Below are 22,696 nucleotides of genomic sequence, written 5' to 3' on the forward strand. Positions count from 1 at the left end.
TAAAATAATAGGCAATTAAAATATTTATCATACTTGGTTAATGGGATTTCTGCTCCTGGACCTCAGCGCACAGCGTCTGCACATCCGGGCTGGATGACGTCACCTTCATCTTTACACAGGATTGCAAGCTGTTATCTGTGAGGCGTGCGCGATGTTTGTTTTTAATAAAGTTCATGTTGGAGAACACCTGCTCACATACATATGTGGATCCAAAGATTGACAGGACTCCAAGCGCATACTTTTTAATGTTTACATAAATGTCAGGGATAGCATTCTATGTTTCAAACACAAGTTTGTCTGGTTTGGGGAGGTTTTCAATATCACTCCATTTGTGATTCTGAGCAAGAACGGCCTTCTGACGGGCAACATCTTCAAGGTCTGCTGTCAAGCATCTAAACTTGGACACCCATATGTCTTTGTCAGCTATGTCGGCCAGTTCCATCTCAAGATCAGGTTGACTCACACCTGCCAATGCAGTCGTATTCAGTAGGGATGGATCGATGCTTAGGGAAGTGACCGGGAAGGATAATATGTTTTTTTCCTCTCTGAACTCACAGAAGCGTTTCCCAAACGATGTTTGCATTGCGATGATTGCAGAATGTAAATACTCCGAATTTATCATGTTGTGAGCTTGTTTGAACTCTCTCAAATTGGGGAAGTGAGACAATGTGCCTTTCTGTAAATCTCTGGCAAGCACTGTCAACTTGCGCTCGAATGCCAAAACATCCTCCAACATGTGCAGGACTGTGCGTCCTTTCCCCTGAAGAGCTGTGTTCAGGCGCGCTGTCATGTCTACCATGACGTGTAGCTTTTACAGCCACTCTGGCTGTTCCAGCTCAGGAAAGGTGAGCCCTTTGCTGCCCAGGAAAGTTTTCACTTCTTCCAGACACGCGACAAAGCGTTTCAGCACCTCCCCTCTTGACAGCCACTGGACTTTGTTGTGCAGCAGGAGATCAGAATATGCGCTTTCCAGCTCGTCCAGTAACAAACGGAATTGACGGTGATTTAAACTTTTTGCCATTATTTTATTGACAATCTGAATGACAACATCCATTACTTCTGTGCATTCCGGAGGAAATGTTTGAGCGCACAGTGCCTCTTGATGCAAGATGCAGTGAAAAGTCAGCAGCTTTCTGTCCAGCGACTTCTGCAGTAAAGCCACAAATCCCTTGTGCGCTCCTGTCATACTTGGTGCCCCATCAGTAGCTACTGACACCAGGTGGATGGTCTTTATTACTTTGGCTCTTAAACAATTCAAGACAGCCTCACAGATGTCCTCCCCCCATGTTTGGCCTTTTAGAGGTATCAACTCAATCATTTCTTCCTGTGGTCCGGCAGAGTTTACAAACGCTATTTGTTCAATATCACCTTTGTCTTTAGACTCGTCACAGGCAATTGAGTAGGCCACAGCTGAATTGATGTCTTTAATTTGCTGTCTTGTGATGTCTTCTGCCATTTTTATGGTTCTGTCTTTGACAGTCTTTGCAGAGAGGGGCATATCCCTGATTTTCTGCACAATTTCACTCTTGTTTTTAAAGTCCATGAATAGATGTTCTGAAATCTTAATGAAAAATTCTTTTATATATTCACCATCTGTAAACTGCTTCCCGTACCTGACTATATCCTGAGCGGCAACAAAACTAGCATATGTCGTTGATTTTCCAGACTTCATCCACTTCTTGAAATGATTTTTGCTCAGATCAACCTTCCGCATCAGTTCCGAAACGGCTTTTTTTCTCTCATCTCCATCTGGATATTTTTGAGCAAAGGCTGCGTGTTTATTCTGGAAATGTCTTGCGACTTTTGACTTTTTGTTGTTTGCTAGTTTCTCATTGCATATTAAGCATACCGGTAAACCAGTCTCGTCAGCAGGGAAAGCAAATGAATCTGCCCACGTATCATTAAACGTTCTGTTTTCTTCAGTCACTTTTCTTTTTTTTAGAATTTTCCATAGTTAGCCTACCTTGGATCGAAAAATTAAAGAAATCGCGCTCTGGCGGGTGTCAGGCATTGGCAGTGGTGACGTATATTAATAGCGACAAAAAACACGTTTTATTTAGATTGTACAAGATCACCATAATCTTCAAATTTACAATTACATTTCAAAAACTAACATAAAATACATTTTAATTAAATACTCATCATTTATTTTCCAAAGACACAGGGAGCCGCAGCACAGAGATGAAAGAGTCGCATGTGGCTCCGGAGCCGCGGGTTGCCGACCCCTGGACTTGGGAGTACTAATGCAGGATTCCCTAAAGGTTAACTTGCAGGCTGAGTCAGTGGTAAGGAAGGCAAAGGCAATATTAACATTCATTTCTAGAGAACTGGAATATAAAAGAAAAAGTGTAATGCTTAGATTTTATAGGGCTATTGTGAGCATTTTGGGGCTCCATATCTAAGAAAGGATGTGCTGGCTTGGAGAGAGTGCAGTGGAGATTTACAAGAATTATCTCAGAATGAAAAGTTTTAAGTGTGAGGAACATTAGATTGTTCTTAATCCTGTACTTGCTGGAGTTGAGAAGAATGAGGGAATTCTATTGACACCTACCAAATACTGAAAGGCCTAGATAGAGTTTCTATCATCGAACAAAGGGCCTTTTATCTTTCTGCAAGCTAATACTTTCCTCCTTGCTGTCAACCTTGCCTTTGCAGCAACTTCAAGATATACATTGTTATAAGTAGTTTTGAAAGAAGCCTGGAGAAAGATTAAATGATATTTGAACATCAGGTTTCTATTAATTCATGAAGTAACAGAAGGTTGAGGACAGAAAAAAATGTGTAACAGGTGAGATCACTTGTATTATGGTGTAGGCTCCTAATTTAAGGAGGGGTGTTAATGCATTGGAAGCAGCTCAGTGAAAGTTTATTCAGCTGCTGTAATAAAATTCCAATAACTTTAGTTGTACCAGATTTTCTGGACTGTTAGATATGAGCTCAATAAGTACCCAAGCACACTTAATTTATAATTTTTACATGTTAAATGACCATAAGACGTAGGAGCAGAATTGGGTCTTTCAATCCATCGAGTCTGCTCTGCTATTTGATCATGGCTGATTTATTTCTCTCAACCCCATGCTCCTGTCTTCTCTCCATAACCTTTGACACCTTTACTATCAAGAAATTATCAGCCTCTGCTTTAAATATACCCAATGACTTGCCCTCCACAGCTGTCTATGGCAATGGATTCCACAAATTCACCACCCTCTGGTTAAATTAATTCCTCCTCATCTCTGTTTTAAAAGGACATCCTTATAGTCTGAGGTTGTGCCCTTTGGTCCTAGACTCTTCTACTATTGGAAATTTCCTCTCCATGTCCACTCGATTTAGGTCTTACAATATTTTAATTTTCTAGTGAACCTGGTGAATTTAAAGAAAGCAGAAAACTAGACTTTTAGTTCTAGTGCAAATCTACCCTTTATTATGACTTTATTATTTTGGAATTAACCGTAGCTGCACACCCCACTTCTACTCTGGATTCCAGCTCATATTCCGGACTAACAAATTAGCCAGATGCCAGACTTGAAATTGGCAAATCCTTTTGAGGAAAGGTTGAACGAGCTAGCCTTGTATCATTGGAGTTTAGAAGGGATACAGGGCTTTTGATACAAACCTACATGATCTTCAAGGGTCTTGTTAAATTTGATATTGATATATTCCCTCAAATGAGTATCTTGAACTGTGAGTTCATGAGAAATGCCACCTAAACGGGGGCATTTTTTTTCTGAGTTATATGTATTTGGAATCTGTCGGCTAACTATTACTTGGATTGCACTACTTGTATGTATAATATATATTTTCATTTATATTTATCATCTGTTATGAGCAGAGAGACAACATCTGCTGGAAGTAAATTCCTTGTATATGTACAGGTACTTGGCGATTAAAGTCTGATTCTGATTCTGATTTTTAAATGCCAGTGAAATCAATTTTTGATTATTTTAAGGAAGAAATATATTGAACTTTAATAAGCAAGAGATGTGAGATTACTATAGTAGATTAGGTTGGGTAAAAGAATGCTCAATAGCTGAGTGCTGCTCTTCATTTGCTGGAAATGTCAACAACCTCTTTTTCTAATGTACATCATTTCTTGAAACATTAAAAAAATTCACATTGATTCACATTGAATTATAAAATTCACACAAATGGTTTGGGGATGGGGGTGGGGTTCACTTCAGAATGTAGAACAAAAATTGTATTTGCTAATTGTCCAAACTCAAAACAATCTGCCAAAGAAAGGTAGTGCAAAAATGAAAATAAAACAGATTCTGCAGATGCTGACCATCTTAAGCAACCACCAAAATGCTGGAGGAATTCAGGTCAGACAGACATGAACAGCTGACGTTTTGGGCCAAGACTCTCAATTAGGACTGAAAAGGAAGGGGACTGAAACAAGAATTAAAAAAATAGTCAGAGTGATGTAGCTCAAGCTGGTCGGTAAGTTCAGAAGATGGAGAAGACAGGTGGAAATTTACTCCTTCCTCGATACCTCACCCCTTGATCTCTCTGTATCTCTGGAGATGATTACCTATCAACATATTTTACAAATGCATTGACTCACAGTTATCTTGACTTCTTTTCACCACAGTAAATGCAAGAATGTCATCCCCTTCTCATAGTTCCTCCACTGTGTCAGGCCTTCCAAGGTCCAAGGGGGTCACAAGGACTGCGGTCACTAGAATTGGAGATCTGTATGAGTCTAGAAGTCAAACCTGTGATCAGCCTGTCAGTGTGCATTTCAACACTAGCTTCCTCTTGAAATTAATCACTAAACTCCAAGACATGGGCTTTGATACTACCCTCTGCAACTGGATCCTCTATTTTCTCACTTACTATACCTAGTCTGTATGGATTGGCAACAACAATTCATCTACAATAGGTACACCATAAAGTTGTGTGCTTAGCTCTCTGTTCTACCTACTTTATACCTGTGATTGTTTGGTTAAGTACAGCTCCAATGCCATATGTAAGTTTTCTGATGACAAAAAATGGTGATGTATTAGCATATAGCAGGGAGATTGAAAATCTGGTTGACTGATGGCACAACAGACTTTCACTCAGCATCAGCAAAACCAAAGAGCTGATTACCGACTATAGGAGGAGGAAGCCGCAGGTCCATGAGCCAGTCCATATTACAGGATTGAGGATGGAGAGGGTCAGAAACTTAAAAAAAATCTTTGGTGTTATCATTTGGCAAGATCTGTCCTGGGACCAGCACTTAAGTGCCCTTACAAAGAAAGCACAGCAACGCCTCTACTTTCTTAGAAGTTGGCATGTCATCTAAAACTTTGACATACTTCTATAGATGCACAGTGAGGAGCATCCGAACTAATTTCATTATGGCTAAACTAGAAACACCAATGCCATGAATGGAAAAACCTACAGAGAGTGGTGGATACAGCCCAGGCCATTGCAGGCAAATCCTTCTCACCATCGAGAACACTTACAAGGAGCACTGTCACAGGCATCCATCATCACAATCCAGGCCATACTGTTTGCTCTCTAATACCATTGGAAAGAGGTACAGGAGTCTTAGTTCCCACACCAAGTTCAGGAACAGTTGCTACCCTACAACCATCAGGCTCCTGAACTGGAGTGGATAATTTCACTCACCTCAATGCTGAACAAATTCCACAATATACAGACTCTTTCAAGGATTCTGCAACTCTCAGCATTTTATATATATTTGCACAATTTGTCACCTTTTGCACATTGGTTGTTAGTCTTTGTTTATGCATAGTTTTTCATAAATTCAATACTATGTCTTTATTTTCCTGTAAATGCTTGCAAAAAACCATTTCAAGGTAATACAGTGGATTCTGGTTAATAAGGGCACAACTGGACTAAAACATTTTGACCCAATTAGCCAGTTTCATGGAAATAGTTAAAAAGGTATGAACAAGACAATCTACTGTGTAATCTACTGTGTAACTGTGTAACAAACTACGTATTTAAATAAAATACAGAAAAGTAGAACACTAGCAATACTACTACAGTACTATAAAACTGTGTTAGTTCCTAAAATTTGAACAGAGGAATTCAGTACTGTAAATGAATAAAATTAGTGCAGACATCTAGTGAAGATAATCGATCCATTGCTTTCTTTGAACCTGACAGTGTTGCGTGTTTGTAGCCAAGGGAACCAGTAGTTGTGGCGTAAAGAAAATGGACCTGACTCATCAGCATTACAGATAACATCTACACAAAACTTTCGAAGCAAGTTTTATAGATTTCCATGTTTTTGCACTTACAGCATCAACACTCTTTCTCTCTGCATGCTTTCTTAATTTTTTTGTGGTGCCATCATTTCCATCGAGACAAATGACCATCTGTTGCCTTAAAATCTTCTTGACCAAGCTCCTCTGATTTGTTTGCCTTTAATGTTGGTCCACTGACATGAACTCCTTGTCCAGTTACAATGTAAAAGAAAACACTGAATTAAGTCCTCTTCAACACCTGGATCCTTAGCTTCATGCTTTTGTTTTTTGGGATGTTCCCTGTTGTCGCTTGTGTAATGCACGTTCTTCTCGTAGTTTATCTGGCGGACACATCAAGCGGGCAATTGTAGATTTCGGCACTCTAGTTATCTTTGCCACGTGATGATGAATCATCGATGTTAGGCAGATAGCTTTTAAATTAGTTCAGTATGGTATTTTTTTCTGGCTAGTGTCAAATTTTTTCGTGGCATCTTGACAATGGTCTGAAATTCATCAAAAAAACCCCCCAGAAAATGATAAAAGAAAACTGCGTTTTGAATTGGCGTCCATCGGTCCAAACGGATAACATATCACAAGCATATTTAAAAACTTCGTTGAAAGCATGGTGTGGTGTCTAATGGTCACACAATGGACTGACGCTAGTTAGAAACTGTCTGGCAACCGTTTCATGTCCCAAATAGATGAAGGGAATCCCAACTACTTTCTCGATTTTTGTTCTTCAAAAATTGTCCAAATTAAGCAGCTGTCCAGATTAACCGATAGCCCGTATCCCCTGTATATGGTGACGTACCGTAATGGGGGTGGGGGGGGGGTTGAATGAATGGGAAAAGGGCTTGTCTTGTAGTTGTTGATCAGGTCGTTCTATGGAACATGATGGGTTTGCTAATACTGGCGCCGGAATGTGCGCTGCCACTTGTGGGCAGCCCCCAGCACAACATTCAGTGTGCTAGCTATTAATACAAGTTACATATTTCACTGCATGTTTTGGTTATGCATGTGACAAATCTGAATCTGAGATATCTTTTTTCCCCCCACAGAAAATGGGGGGGGGGGGGGTTTCCTTCCACTATTACTGATGCTGCCCTCACTTGTATCTTCATTTCTGCGTTCACCTTACCCCTCTCAATGTAACAGGGATAGATTTCCTTCGTCCTCACCTATCATCCTACGAGCCTCCGCATCTAACACATCATCCTCAACGTCCGCCGTTCCGACGGTACCGCATCATTAGGAACATCATTCCCTTTCCCTGGCCTCCTGCTTTCCCCAGAGCTCGCTTTCTACACGACTCTCCTGTCCACTCGCTGCTATCCCCCCCCCCCCCCCCACCGTCAGTTACCACAACTCTTGCCTCGCCACCATTCAGGGCCCTAAATACTTCGTTCCAGGCGAGGTAGAGCTTCGCCTGCGGGTCTGCTGGTGTCAATGATTACATCCATTGCTCCCAGTTGGTGCGACCTGATGGAGATCGGGGGGGAACTGCTTTATCGCGCAACAGCTACTATCTCCCATTTCAATTCCACTTCTCATCCGCACACTGACACCGCTGTTCACGACCTCCTCCAATGCCACACAGATTAGAGGAACACCAACCTCCCATTCCATTCTGGTAGTTTTCAGGCTGACAGCATAAGCATCCAGCAATCACTCCCTTAGTTTCCTTGTTTTTACCCAGTTGGTGGCCCTTTCAACCCCTTTCTTTCCCTCCCCTGCCCTCATGATCTCTCTCTGGTTCCCCGTCCCTTCCATTTATATCCTCTCCTGTCAAGTCCTTTCTTCCTTCAGCCTTTAACTCCTCCATCTACCACCTGGCAGCTCCTCACATCATTCCCTTTCATCATCCACTCACCCACTAGCTTCTACTCTCCCCACTTCTCCCAAGTTTGTTTTAATCTGGCCTCTGCCCCCCTACTACCCCTCTTCCAGTCCTGCTGAAGGGTCTCAGCCCGAAACGTCAGCTGTTGTTCTCCCTCCATAAATGCTGCTTAACCTGTTGAGTCCCTCCAGCATTTTGTGTGGAAGAAGAAAATAATTTTGTTCCAAGGACCTTAAGTCAATCCTTGCCTGGTGATAACTGGAAAAAGCAGCAAACCTTTTCAATTGCCAAGTTTGTCTCGCGCACTGACCGTCCCCGCCGCCCCTCTGGGCAAACGGCTCGCGCGCGTGGGCACGCGCAGTCCGCCGCCGGCCCCCCACCCCCACCCGCGGCGGCTCCGAGAGGGCGGGGGAGGGGGGCGGCGGCCGGCGCGCGCGGCTGCCGCTCGGAGCTCCGGCCTCGCGCGGGCACGCGCTTGCCGTGACGTTGTAAGTTTAGGGGCTGGGTGAGGAGAAGATGGCGGCGGTGATGAGCGCGAGTAGCGGCAGCAGTGACACTTCGAGCACCGGGGAGGAGGAGAGGATGAAACGCCTTTTCCAGACCTGTGATGGAGATGGCGATGGCTACATCAGCAGGTAGGGAACAGATTTCCTCCATCTGCCACCGGGAGGGAGAAGGGGAGGAATGTTTTAGGTTTTAAGGGATGAAAGAGAAAGAACTGATTATACTTAGTTGCTGCAAACAATAGTTTAAAAGCTTGTTGGAGGAATCGGTGTTACTTTAGTACCTCACAGATAAAGTTTAAATCACATTTGTGACACTAGTTGGGGGAGGGGCGAAGAAACTTTTCAGAAGTCAATGTGATTTTAAGAGGTTGAGTCGCTGCACAACTTCCAACCATATCAAATCATGAACTTCCACTGCTTTATGTACAAGTGACATGAAAACAAATATGCAAGTTGTTCAAAGGCGAAAGCTGTGCATTCTTAAGAGACTACAGTTTATAAAGGCGGAGATCCATTTGCACTGTTTAAATGCACTTTTGCAGGTTTCTAAGATAATCTCGGTGACCAAAACGGCCGCAGAGACAGCGTTGAAACTAGAGCGAATACAAGCATTTAGAGTTTTACACGGTTTTCATGTTTTTGAAGTTTTAAAACCTCTGTGATCAAGCCTTTTACAATTTAAAACGTAGCTGAAAAAGTCAGTTTAGCTTTCATTTAATGTAAAATCGTTGTGTGTTTGGAGATGTGTTTGGAGAATGAGTACTCTTACGTGATACTAAAATTGGAGCATTGAGACCAATTACACAACAGGATAAAGTAAAATTTGAAGTTTGGAAAGTAATTGAATCAAAGCGCCGCTGAAGTACGCCTGTGTACATAATAGACTTTCAAAATAATATAATTGTTTGAAGGCTTTATTGTAAAACTTTACAGGTGAATACATTCAGCACACTAGTGGTGGAAAGCAGTGTACATATTAATACTCAGCAATTCACTGACTAAAACAGAACGAATTCTCAAAGAAATGGGACAGAAGCCCAGTTGATTGAATACTGGCAGAAAGATATGGGAAAGCAGTTTAATAACTAGCATTAATTAGTGCTTCTGCACAATCCTTTAGTTATGATATTGTTACATGGTTTACAAAAATGCTAAAACATAGGAACTGGCATTGAGTGCAGCTCTGTGGCTCAAGGGAAGGGGGAAGAGAAAAGAGCGGCGGTGATAATAGAGAATTCAACAGATAGTGGAATACGTAAGAGATTCAAGACTCCCAGACAATCTTACCTCCCAAGTGTCAGGGTCAGGGACATCTTGAATCGGGTCCACAACATTCTTAAAGGAGAGGGTGAGCAGCCAGAATTCATAGTACATATTCTCAACAACATAGGTAGGAAAAGGGTTAAAATCCTGAAGAGAGAATTTAGGAAGCTGAAAAGCAGGACCTCAAGGGTGGTAATCTGTGGATTGCTGCTGAACTGTTATTCTGCCTAGTCCCTTCCCCCATCCACTTACTTATCAGAACTTCTCTTAAATGTTGCAGTTGATCCTACATCACTGCTTCCACTGGCAGGTCTTTCTACACCTGCATCACCCTCTGAGTGAAGAAATTTCCCTTTGTGTTCCTCTTAAGTACATATGGAAGAAGTCTGTTTGCATTTCCCTATCTATATTCATCATAATTTTGTGTACCTTTATCAAATCTCCCCTTTTCTCCTATGCTCACCAAAAAAACTGCTCTAACCTGAAAAACCTGTAATTCAGGTCCTCAAGACCTGATGACATCTTCACAATTTTTCTCTGTACTCTTTCACAGTACACTTTAATATTTTATTTTACTTTGTACTCTTGTCTTTCCCATAGGTAGGTGATCTGCACACAATACTCCAAATCTGGCCTTACTGAAGTCTTAAAAATCTTTAGATAAAAAAGTTCTTATTTCTGAATTTAAAAAAATCTACAATTTCAGCATAACATCCCAGCTTCTAGACTTGTACTATAATTTATGAAACCCAGTGTACCAAAAGACTGTATCTGCTATGATACTACTTTCAAGGAATAATGGATCTATATTCTTAAATCTCTCTGTTCTACTATGCTCATAAGTGTCCTATCATTCACTGATTGTCCCACCATGGTCTATGCTACTAAAGTGCAATACATCAGATTTGTCTGCATTAAATCCCATCTGCCATTTTTCAGCCAACTTTTTCATCTGACCCAGATCCCACTGCAAGCTTTGATAGCTTTTCTCACTGTACTCTATGTACCCAATTTTGGTGTTGTCTGCAAATTTGATGGTTCAGTTTACCAGATTATCATTGATATATTTGACAAAAGAGAACAGACCAATCTCAGTGTACTACACCACTGGTCACAGGCCTCCATATAGAGAAGCAACCATCTACCACTCTGGTTTCTTCCGTGAAGCCAATGTTGAATCCAATTTACTACCTCACTATGAATGTCAACTGACTGAATCTCTTTGACCAGCCTCCCATGCGGGACTTCCTCAATATCCTGAAACTTGAAGCTAAACACCCTTTTCACTGCTGACTTCTCATTGAAGGCTGGTTTGTGTTCTGACTCCCCATTCTCAAAGTCCGCAATTACGTGATTTTGCTGACATTTTGAGGCTGTTGTGACAGAGCTCAACCAATTGATCTCACTTCTGTATGCCACCTCCTCATCATTTGAGATTGCATCAACAACAGTGATGTCACTAGTGAATTTATAGATGCCATGTGAGCTGTGCCAAGCCACACAGTCATGAGTGTAGAGAGAGTAGAGCAGTGGGTGAAGTGTGCATCTTTGAGTTGTACCTGTAATGACTGGCAGGATTACTTATCCCCACTGACTAGTTTACCAATGAGGAAGTCAAAGATCCAGTTGCAGTTTGAGATACAGGTCCAGATTTTGAAGATAGTTGATAAGTGCTGTCAATCTTGTTAGTCATTAGTTTTATTTCAAGCAACAGTACAGCATTGACAAAATTCTTCCTGTACTTAAGTGAAATTGTGGTAGAATTGCCACAATCATTTCCCTTCCTTTTTAAAAAAATGTTAAACAGGTGTTTTATCTGGACTTGCCACTTACATAATTTTGAAGAAACTAAACTATTAGCCCCCACCCTTTTATTATATTTGCCTTGTCCAATATATCACATTAATTTCAACCTCATCCATATCCCTCTCTTTTGTAAAGCCAAGCACAAAACATTCTTTAAAATTCTTACTTACATTCTCTGCATCTTCATACAGCTTACCAACTTTAGTCACTTCTATGGTCTTCCCCAGTACATACTATATACACTTCATACTATTTGTGGATTTCATTAATTTTTTTCCCCCACAAGTAACTTTTTTAGTTTCCTTCCCAACTTCATTTTTAATTTCACTCTTCACTTTCTATATTCTTCTTTGCTTTCTGTAGTATTAAACTCTTGATATTGGATGTAAGCTTCCCTTTATGGCCGTATCTTCCTTGCACCTTGTTATTCACAGTCCTACAGATTTGGAGATCCACTGTATATTTGTATGAGCAACACTGGAATACTGTGTGCAGTTTTGGGCCCCCTATCTTAGAAAGGATGTGCTGATGTTGGAGAGAGTTCAGAGAAGATTCACTAGGATGATTCCTGGAATACAGGGACTAACATATGAAGAGCATTTATCGGCTCTTGGATTGTATTCATTAGAGTTTAGAAGAATGAGAGGGGATCTCATAGAAACATATCGAATGTTGAAAGGGTTGGACAGAGTAGATGTAGAAAGGCTGTTTCCCTTGATGGGTGAGTCCAAGACAAGCGGTCACAGTCTTAGAATTAGAGGGTACCCATTTAAAACAGAGATGAGGAGAAATTTTTTTAGTCAGAGGGTCATGGATTTATGGAATTCATTGCCACATACAACTGTGGAGGCCCAATCATTAAAGGTTTTTAAGGAGGAGATTGACAGGTATCTGATTCATCAGGGTATCAAGGGATATGGGAAAAAAGCCGGAAATTGGAACTAGACGGGAGAATAGTTTAGCTCATGGTGGAGTGGCGGAGCGGACTTGTTGGGCCGAATGGCCTACTTCTGCTCCTTTGTCTTGTGAACACCCACAAAATGCTGGCAGAACTCAGCAGGCCAGGATTCATCTATTAAAAAATATACAGTCGATGTTTTTGACTGCATTTTTTTCCATAGGTGCTTGGATTTCCAGCATCTACAGATTTTCTCTTGCTTCTATATTTGTATGATTACAGTTAGACTAAGCCCTTTAAATCTCTTCCTTCTATGTTTGGGTAGCGTTTATTGTGCATTATTGTAAAGGCAGTTTTCACTCTTCTAAAAGGCTTGCCTCAGAAATGAACTTACTCATTTTATCTTTGTCCTTAATTGTAACAATCCTAAATCTAACAGTCATAATGTCACTGAGCTCTGCTCACCTAACCTATTTCATTCCTTAAGACTAAATCCAGAATTATACCCCACCCCTCATCTCTTTTTTTGGGCTTTTTGGCTATTGGCTTATAAAATGCTTCTTTGGAGGTCGGGAATTGTGATTGGGTCTGATCTATGAATGACATCCTTATGTATTGTAATTTTAAGTGTGCATTTCAGGGGAATTACATTGACTATACCTAAATCACATTTAGGGCAATTGAAATCTCCCATCCCAGGATGTGCTGGCATTGGGAGAGGGTCTAGAGGAGGTTCATGAGAAAATGAGCATATAGTGACTCTGGGCCTGTACTCACCAGTGTTTAGAAGAATGAGGTGGAATCTCATTGAAACCTACCAAATATTGAAAGGTCTGGATAGAGTGGACAAGGAGAGGATGTTTCCTACAGTGGAGGAGTCAAGGACTAGAGAGCACAGCCCCGGAACAAAGATGATGAGGAATCTATTTAGCTCAAGGATGGTGACTCTGTGGAATTAATTGCCACAGGCAACTGTGGAGGGCAAACCGTTGAGTATAAAGCATGGGTTGATAGGTTCTTGATTAGTCAGAGTGTCAAAGGTTATGCAGAGCAGGCAGGAGAATGGGGTTGAGTGGGATAATAAATTGGCCTCTTTAAAATGGTGGAGCAGTATGGATGGGCTGAATGACCTAACTGCTCCTATGTCTTATGGATTATTGTGTTTTTATCTTTCAAAACTGTTGTCCACATGCATTCTTTTCTCCCTTTTACTATTTGCATATATGAGGTACTTAAAGTTGCCCTTTTTAATGATCCTTGTTTCATGCTGCCCTTGTCACGGCTGTGAATATTTCTTAAAACATATTTCTGCCCTACTTTTGCTCATGCATAAGCATTACCTAGCTGGAAGGAACATCATAGAAAATAAAACAGTACAGACCCTTGGGCCCATGATGTGCTAACCCGTTACCTTATTCTAATATCAAGCTAACAGCATAGCCCTCCATTTTTCTTCTATCCGTGTGCCTCTAAGAGTCTTTTAAATGCCCTAATTTATCAGCCTCTACTACCACCTCCAAGGGATTCCACTACCAAGCACACCTTTCCCTCCCCGCCTTTCTGCTTTCCGTAGGGATCGCTCCCTGCGCTACTCCCTTGTCCACTCGTACCCCCCATCCCTTCCCACCGATCTCCCTCCTGGCACTTACCCTTGCAAGCGGGACAAGTGCTACACATGCCCTTACACTTCCTCCCTCACCACCGTTCAGGGCCCCAGACAGTCCTTCCAGGTGAGGCGACACTTCACCTGTGAGTCGGCTGGTGTGGTATACTGCGTCCGGTGCTCCCGGTGTGACCTTTTATGTATTGGTGAGGCCCGACGCAGACTGGGAGACTGTTTCGCTGAACACCTACACTCTGTCCGCCTAAGAAAGCAGGATCTCCCAGTGGCCACACATTTTAATTCCATGTCTCATTCCCATTCTGCTATGTCTATCCATGGCCTCCTCTACCGTCAAGATGAAGCCACACTCAGGTTGGAGGAACGACACCTTATATACACCGGCTGGGTAGCCTCCAATCTGATGGCATGAACATTGACTTCTCTAACTTCCGTTAATGCCCCTCCCCTTCTTACCCCATCCCTGATATATTTAGTTTTTTTTCTCTCTCTGCCCATCACCCTGCCTGTTCTCCACCTGGTGCTCCCCTCCCCCTTTCTTTCTCCCTAGGCCTCCCGTCCCATGATCCTTTCCCTTCTCCAGCTCTATATCCCTTTTGCCAATCACCTTCCCGGCTCTCAGCTTCACCCCACCCCCTCTGGTCTTCTCCTATCATTTTGCATTTTCCCCTCCCCCTCCTACTTTCAAATCTCTTACTATCTTTCTTTTCAGTTAGTTCTGACAAAGGGTCTCGGCCCGCAACGTCGACAGCGCTTCTCCTTATAGATGCTGCCTGGCCTGCTGCATTCCACCAGCATTTTGTGTGTGTTGCTTGAATTTTCAGCATCTGCAGATTTCCTCGTGTTAGTCTCTAACACCTTGTGTTACACATCCTTGGTAGTGTGTTCTAGACACCCCTTCTTTGTGTGTAAAAAAAAAACTACTACCTCTGACATCCCTCCTGTTCTTTTCCTCCAAATATCTTAAAATAGGCAGAATACATACATAACATCTACCACTATCTGACTTCTGTGGTCAAGCCAATTTGAATCCACACAACCAAATTTCCATGGATCCCTTTCCTCCTGACTTTCTGAATGAGCCTACCATAGGGAACCTTGTCAAATGCTTACTAAAATCCATATACATCACATCCACTTATCTGCCATCATCAATTTGTTTTCTCATTTCCTCAAAGAGTTCAATCATAACAGTATCATAATTTCCTCTCCCTTAATTAAATACTTTTCCATACCGTCTGGTCCTATTTCTCTCCAAGGCTATGCTAAATATCAGGAAGATGAGGTCTCTGTCACCGAAATCTCACCCACCAAGAGAACTGACACCTGACCTGGTTCATTGCCTGGTTCCATATGCAATATAGCATTTCCTTCATTGGCTTGTCTACATTCTGCGTCAGGAATTCTTCCTGGGCACATATAATCAATTCTGCCCCATCTAAACCTTTCATACTCAGGAGGTGCCTGGAATGTTGATGTCACCCATGACAGCAACCCTGTTATTATTTTCATAACTTTCTAAAAAAATTTCTCCTGATCGGCACCTCACTGTTTCTGTTGCTATTGGGGTGCCTACGGAATACTCCCAGTAGAGTGATCGCACCCTTCCTGTTTCTGACTTCCACCCACACTGACTCAGTAGGCAATCCCTTCACAACATCCTCTCTTTCTGAAGCTGTGATTCTTTCCCTGATTAGCAATGCCACTCTCCCATCTTTTACCTCCCTCCCTGCCCCTTTTGAAATGTCTACATCCCACAGCATCCAGCAGCTAGTCCTGCCCTTGTAATGGCCACAAAGTCATAGTTCTATGTACTGATTTATGCTGTAAGTTTGTCACCCTTGTTCCTGATAATTTGTGCATTAAAACAGATACATGTCAGCCTTTCCAACTGACTGCAATTATGCTCTTTCCACTTGTTTTCTTTCCTCACAGTTTCTTTACATGCTGCATCAACTTTTATGTAACTGCCCCATCTTCTACTCTGTCACTGTGATTCCCGAACCCAGCCAAGCTAGTTTAAACCCTCCCCAACAACTCTAACAAGAATTGGCCCGCAAGAATATTGTCACCCCTTGAGTTCAGTATGCAATGTAAAAATTCTATAAATTACAATGAAAAATGTTCTAAAAAATTAAATGAATAGTGCAAAAAGAGGAAAAAAAACTAGTGAGGTAGTGTTCATGGGCTCATTGTCCATTCGGAAATCTGATAGGAGAGGGGAAGAACCTGTTCCTGAATCATTGAGCGTGTGTCTTCAGGCTCCTGTATCTCCTTAATGATAGCAATGAGAAGTGGGCATGTGCTAGATGATGGGGGTTTTGTAATGGTGGATGCCACCTTTTTGTGTCTTTGCCTTTTGAAGATGTCCTCAATGTGTGGAGGCTAGTGACCATGATGGTGCTGGCTGAGTTTACAACTTTCTGCCCCTATTTTCCTATCCTGTGTAGTGGCCCCTCCATACCAGACAGTGATGCAATCAGTTAAAATGTACTCCATGGTACATCAGAACCAGGTGTAATATCACTGGCGTATGTCATGCAATTTGTGGTATTTTTTGATTCTGTGCTGTAGCAACCCCCCTCCCCCCCCCCCCATACCAGACAGTGGTGCAACCAATTGAATGCTCTCCATGGTACATCTGTAGAAATTTGTGAGTGTCTCTATTGACAATTTTCTCAAACTCCTAATGAAACATAGTCACTGTTGTGCCTTCTTTGTAGCTGCATCGATGATTCCTCTGAGGACTGGTATGTGTTCCCTTGTCCTAACCTTTCTGAAGTCCACAGTCGGTTCTTTGGACATGCTGACGTTGAGTGCAAGGTTTTTGCTGTGACATCACTCAACTAGCTAAAATATCTTGCTCATCTATGCCCTTGTCACCAGCTGAAATTCTGTCAATAATTGTTGTATTGTCAGCAAATTTATAGATGACATTTGACCTGTGCTTTTCCACCCAGTAGTGGTCTAAGCACACATCCTTGAGGTGTGCCAGTGGTGATTGTCAGCGAGGTGGAGGTATATTTCTGATCCATACATAACTGTGGTCTTCTGGTTAGGGAGTAAAAGATCCAGTTGCGGGGTGGTGGGATGGGGACAGAGGCCCAGGTCCTGGAGCTTGTCCATCAGAATTGTGGGAATGATGTGTGTTAAATGCTGAACTATAGTCAACAATCAGCACCCTGAACTAGGTTCTTAATTTGTTCAGGTGATCCAGAACTGCATGAAGAGCTAATGAGATTATATCTGCCGTAGGCCTATTGTGGCGATAGGCAAATTGCAATGGTTCCAGGTCCTTGCTGAGACAGGAGTAAATTCTAGCCTTAACCAATCTCTTTTCTACATCTGTAGAAGTTTGTGAGAGTCTTTAATAACATACCAAGTGACCTTAAACTCAAAATGACATGTAAGCACTGTCCTGCTTTCTTTGTAATTGCATCAATATGTTGGTCCCAGATCTTCCAAAGATGATGCCTCAAAATGATGACATCTATCATTAATGAACCTTCCCATCTGGGACATACCCGCTTCTCAATACTACCACTGGGGAGGATATATATAAGTGTGAAGACCCATGCTCAACATTTTAGGAACACCATTTTTCCCTCCACCATCAGATTTCCGAACGGTCCATGAGTATTACCTCACTATTCCTCTTTTGTATTATTTACTTATTTTTGGAAACATAGTAAAATTCCTATCAGTGATAATCAACTGGATTCTGATTGCAATTTTAATGAGCTCCTTGTCATATGCCTCTCAGACTGATTCCTCAAAACTTTTTTTTTGTTAGCTGTTAGGCCTCAGTACCTACTGTTCTGTTGTGGAGTATTAAAATGTTGGTTATTCTTTTTATTTAGTTTTGCCCTCTTCAAATATTGTACTTTTTTAAGTACTGAAAGATAATGAAAACCAGAAGGTCTTTATAAGAAACAGATTTTTTCAAGTTGCATTTAAGACCATTTTGTGGTTGATGATTTTAAATATAGTTATTTTCAATCATCAAATTTTTATCTTTTTGAATGCTTAAAGTTTCACTGGGAAATTAACATTCAGATGATATGCTTGAGCAGACAGATTTGATTCTGGGCTTGTTTCCAAAATAAGACTTGTGAAATAATGCTTCCTTTATATGTACCTACATTTTAAAATTGAGGCATCTTTGGCAGACTTTATAATATTTGCAAACAAAAAACCTTGAGTTAAATATTACTGTAACACAGGAAAAAATAGCTTAGTACCATTTATTAAACATATAGTCAATAAAACGCTTTAATTTTGCCACGCCAAGGTATCGTGTTTCTATAAATGTAGTGATCTTTGTTTAACTCTCTTCAGGAATGATTTGCTTATGGTGTGTCGACAACTAAACATGGAAGAGTCAGTTGCAGAGATTATGCATCAATTGGGAGCAGATGAGAATGGCAAGATTTCCTTTGAGGATTTTGCACGTTGTCGTATGCAGTTGGTGTCTGAAATAAGAAAAGAAGAAGGAGAACTTTCAGTTAAGTCAGATGAATGTTGCAAAAAAAGAAAATTACGTGATCGAATCGCTTCATGGCCAACCAGCAGTGATAACAGTCTTGGTAAGTAAATAGGACAATGGGAAAAACATTTTTGGTGGTGTTCTTTATTGTGACAAAACATAATATTTTACAGAATTTATAATTGGAGTTTATTCATTTCTTTGGGGAGGTGGAATGTTGGGCATGTCTTTTGTTAGGATTGAATGGGGAGCTAGGCCATTTTAGAAACAGCTGGGTCTTGAAATAAAATACAGCAAATGCTGGAAATGCTCAGTACAGACAACAGGTGGAAAAATAAACAGCATTTCAGTTTGAGACTCTTGTTGGAACAGGGAAAGAAAGGTGAAGATCTAATTTTAATGACAGAAGGTGATTGGAGAGATAGATAAAGATAAAGCTATGGTATGTGAGTCTTGAGTAATGGGGCTGTTAGAGGATGATTATGTTTCTTTATCTAGCACTGTAAATTTTGCTCACCAGGTAAAACAATGTTTACTCTGCATAATAATTTTCACATCTCTTTTCCATATGCATGGTTACCATAATCTTGTTTTATGGATTCCTTAATTGTCTCTGTTAATATTAGACAAATTTTCCTATAATTCTATTTCCCCCTTTTGCTTGAAAATTGAGTTTTTATTCGAACCTTTTCAGTCCATGAAGTTGATTTTAGAATTTGGGATGATTTAGGAAATGCATCACCCTTCTGTTCTACCATTTTTTAGATCCTTGCAGTGTGGACCAGAGATTAATAGTCTTATTAATTTCTTCTTATTAACTAATATGGACCACTTTGTTCTTTACTGTCATTGAATCCTAGGACTTTAGTAGTTTCTGCTCTTTGTAATTTGCTGCTGTAGAAGCATTCAAAAATAAATTGTTTAATTCTTGTACCACTTCCAGGTCATTGTGGTTAAGCAGTACAGTAGATCATATGTCATGAATCCTTTTTGATTACTGAGCCCCAGGATAATATTTTGTTCCAAATACTGGTATAATTAAAATGCAATAGACTATCTTGAATCAGATTTTTATGTGGAAAGACTTGTGAAACTTGAAATGTTTATCCTTTTGAATAGAAGTGTGTAGGATGACCTTGTAGCTATATGCTTTGTAAGGAAGTTACTTTTTCATCCTGTCTTTACTGCACATGGTGCTTTGTTGAAAATAGTTCACTGTTGCTTGTTCATAAAGCATTCTTAGGAAATTTCATTCTTTCTCCACAACTTCTTCAAAATTCATACTACTCTTACAATAACTCACAACTTTAGTCTTATCCAAATGCCCCAGCATTTATACCTCACTGAGCATTATTGGTTGCTTTGTTTTACACTCTTCTAATCAGATAGCCACTTCTCCACCTAATAGATATTATGTTCTCTGCCTGATTGCTCAATGTAATAATATACAAATCCTTTCCTCAGCGACTCACCTTCCCAGCTCCTTTAAATACTCTTTCCATCCAAATGTACATTTCAATGCAGCTAGTAAGTTGGTATTTCAGAACTAAACTCAGTATCTGATAACTATAGTAAACATGCCATTACATTGTTTAAGAACTGCTCAGGTGCATTTCTGCCTTCTAAGTCACTTCTTTGTTTCTATCCAGGTGCAATGTCAGGAGCCAGAGAAAGCTGGGAGTACGATTCTGGAGCTCGGGATCTTCAGAGCCCAGAACTAAGTACTCATCCAACCGTTCAGAAACTATTAGAATATGGTGGCGTTAACCTGGATCAGCAAGTTGTTTTACAAAAACTCTTAGCACAGGCTTCAAGCTTGAGCCAGCCAATGAGTGGTGGTTACTTGGAGTTAGCCAACACAGTGAGTGCTGCTCTCCTTATGTGAATCTTTCTCATTCCATCTATAAAATAAGTTATCCAAGTAAATAAGAATGTGATTTAAGTGCATAAGGTTTGCTCATAATAAACCTGGTGAGAGTATACAGTATTATATAAAATATTTTTAGACAACCATTTGTTCCTGATTCTTGTTGAATATTCCATTATGCAGACATTTGCAACAATTGGCATTCCTGGTGACATCTGATGTTTGCTTTGGTGTGATTTTTTTGACACTAGCTACTGAAGTTCTTGCCTGTGTTTTGTAGTTGATACAGTTTTTTTTAAGAGCATGGACGTGAAAAAGAAGAGTGCTGATGATGATTGGGAGTTGGGCCTTGAAATGATTTCCTTACTCAAAGTTTGAATCAAAGTCATGATGATGGCAAAACACAAACTCTACTTGTCATTTCTCTAACTTAAATGTATCAAATACATCCTATGTGTATAACTAATTTAAGTCAAGTTTATATAAATGCAAGAGGAGGAATTGTCTAGATAATCCATCTTGTCTGCTCTGCCATTCACTAGGATTAACGCTCATTTGATTTTGGTCTCAATTCCGCTCTCTTGTAGCCTTGCATAGCTCTTGATTTTCCCAAGTCTTCAACTGCATTCTCCACAATGCTACATTTAGGGTTCATTTGCTTCCATGGTGATGTTATAAGTCATTTTCTGAGCTAGGTTGTTGTGGGGAATCTCAAGAACTGTGGACAAGCCTATACTGGGCACCTAATATGGCTAGGAGCCAGACAAGACTTGTGGGGCTGGTGGCAGTGTATTGTATTTTCTGTTGCATAGGATTGCCATCAGTGTTTTTAGTTTTCAGCTTTTATTTTTATAAAGCTGTTGATCAGTGTACGATATCTTATTCTTTATTTTCTTCAGTAATTATTTGAAGAAATGTGCCTGCAAATTTTCTGTTTTGTCCTCTTTATGCAGTTTTTTTTTACTTTTTACAGCTAAGAAATGGGGAATTTAATTTCTGTTTTCAGTATCAAATATTTTTTTTAAAAATCAAGCTATCCACTGGGGTATTGATCATATTTGTTTTCTTGCCCCTGATTTCAAAGTTACACAATGACTTATGATCCTTGAATAATTGCCCTCCACTTATCTGATGTTGGTTATTCTCAGGCACTTGTTTGTATCTATATATTTGCCAACAATGCAACTGTTGGCAGAATTTCAGATTGTGATGAGGCGGCGTACAGAAGTGAGATAGATCAAATGGTTGAGTGGTGTAGCAACAACACCTCACAATCAACATTAGTAAGAGCAAGGAATTGATTGAACTTCAGGAAGGGGAAGTCGAGGGAACACACTCTAGTCCTCATTGAAGGATCAGAAGTGTAAAGAGTGAGCAGTTCAAGTTCCTGGTGTCAACACCTCTGAGGATCTATCCTGAGCCCAACAATTTCTTTGATGCAATTTCAAAGAAGCACAACAGTGGCTATATTTCATTAGGAGTTTGAGGAGATTTGGTCAGTCACCAAAGACACAAGCAAATTTCTACAGATGTACCATGAACAGCATTCTAACTGGTCACATCACTGTCTTGTATGGAGAGGCCACTGCAAAGGATTGGAAAAAGCTGTAGAAAGTTGTAAACTCAGCCAGCTCCATCATGGGGACTAGTCTTGTCTCGCCATCATCCAGGACACCTTCAGAGGAAGTGGTAGATGTGAGAACAATTACAATATTTACAAACATTTGGATAGATTTCTGATTGGAAACGTTTAGAGAGCAGTAGGCCAAATACAGGAAAATGGGATTACTGTAGAAGGGTATTTTGCTTGGCATGAACAAGTTGGGCCAAAGATCCTATTTCTGTTCTGAATCAAAAGTTTCATACAGAGATGAGGAGGAATTCATTTTCAGGATTGTGAATCTTTAGCCTTCTCTACTGTGGAGGTGGGGGGGGGGGGGGTTCATTAAGTACATTCAAATCTCTCTCTTTCATGCACACAAAACAAGGGAACTGAAGGGTATGGAGATAGAGAAGATGGGTGGTGCTGCGGCCGATGTTGGATCAGTCATACTGAATGACAGCTTTCTTAAGGACTGATTGGGTCTCTTATGTTATTTGAAAAGCAACTTTTTAAAACATTTTGGAGCACTAAATAATATTTAGAACATATTCAAAAGAAGATAAAGATCATGCATGTTTTAAAATATAACTTTTGAATCCATTTTGAAATAAT

The 22,696-nt window shown here is 40.6% G+C and overlaps 1 protein-coding gene across 2 annotated transcripts in view; it reads left to right on the top strand.

Moving 5' to 3' along the window:
- The first annotated feature begins 8,497 nt into the window (after positions 1-8,497).
- Positions 8,498-22,696, top strand: part of mcc (MCC regulator of WNT signaling pathway) — a 145,241-nt gene continuing 131,042 nt past the window's right edge. Inside the window, exons 1-3 of one of the 2 annotated variants that reach the window (XM_059969577.1) lie at positions 8,498-8,669; positions 18,467-18,714; positions 20,264-20,475. In XM_059969577.1, coding sequence (XP_059825560.1) covers positions 8,551-8,669; positions 18,467-18,714; positions 20,264-20,475 — 579 coding nt within the window. In that variant the 5' untranslated portion in view covers positions 8,498-8,550. The remainder of the gene's footprint in view (positions 8,670-18,466; positions 18,715-20,263; positions 20,476-22,696) is intronic. The other variant, XM_059969576.1, reaches the window with a different exon arrangement.

This window comes from Hypanus sabinus, chromosome 5 (genome assembly GCF_030144855.1).
Source record: "Hypanus sabinus isolate sHypSab1 chromosome 5, sHypSab1.hap1, whole genome shotgun sequence".
NCBI lineage: Eukaryota > Metazoa > Chordata > Chondrichthyes > Myliobatiformes > Dasyatidae > Hypanus > Hypanus sabinus.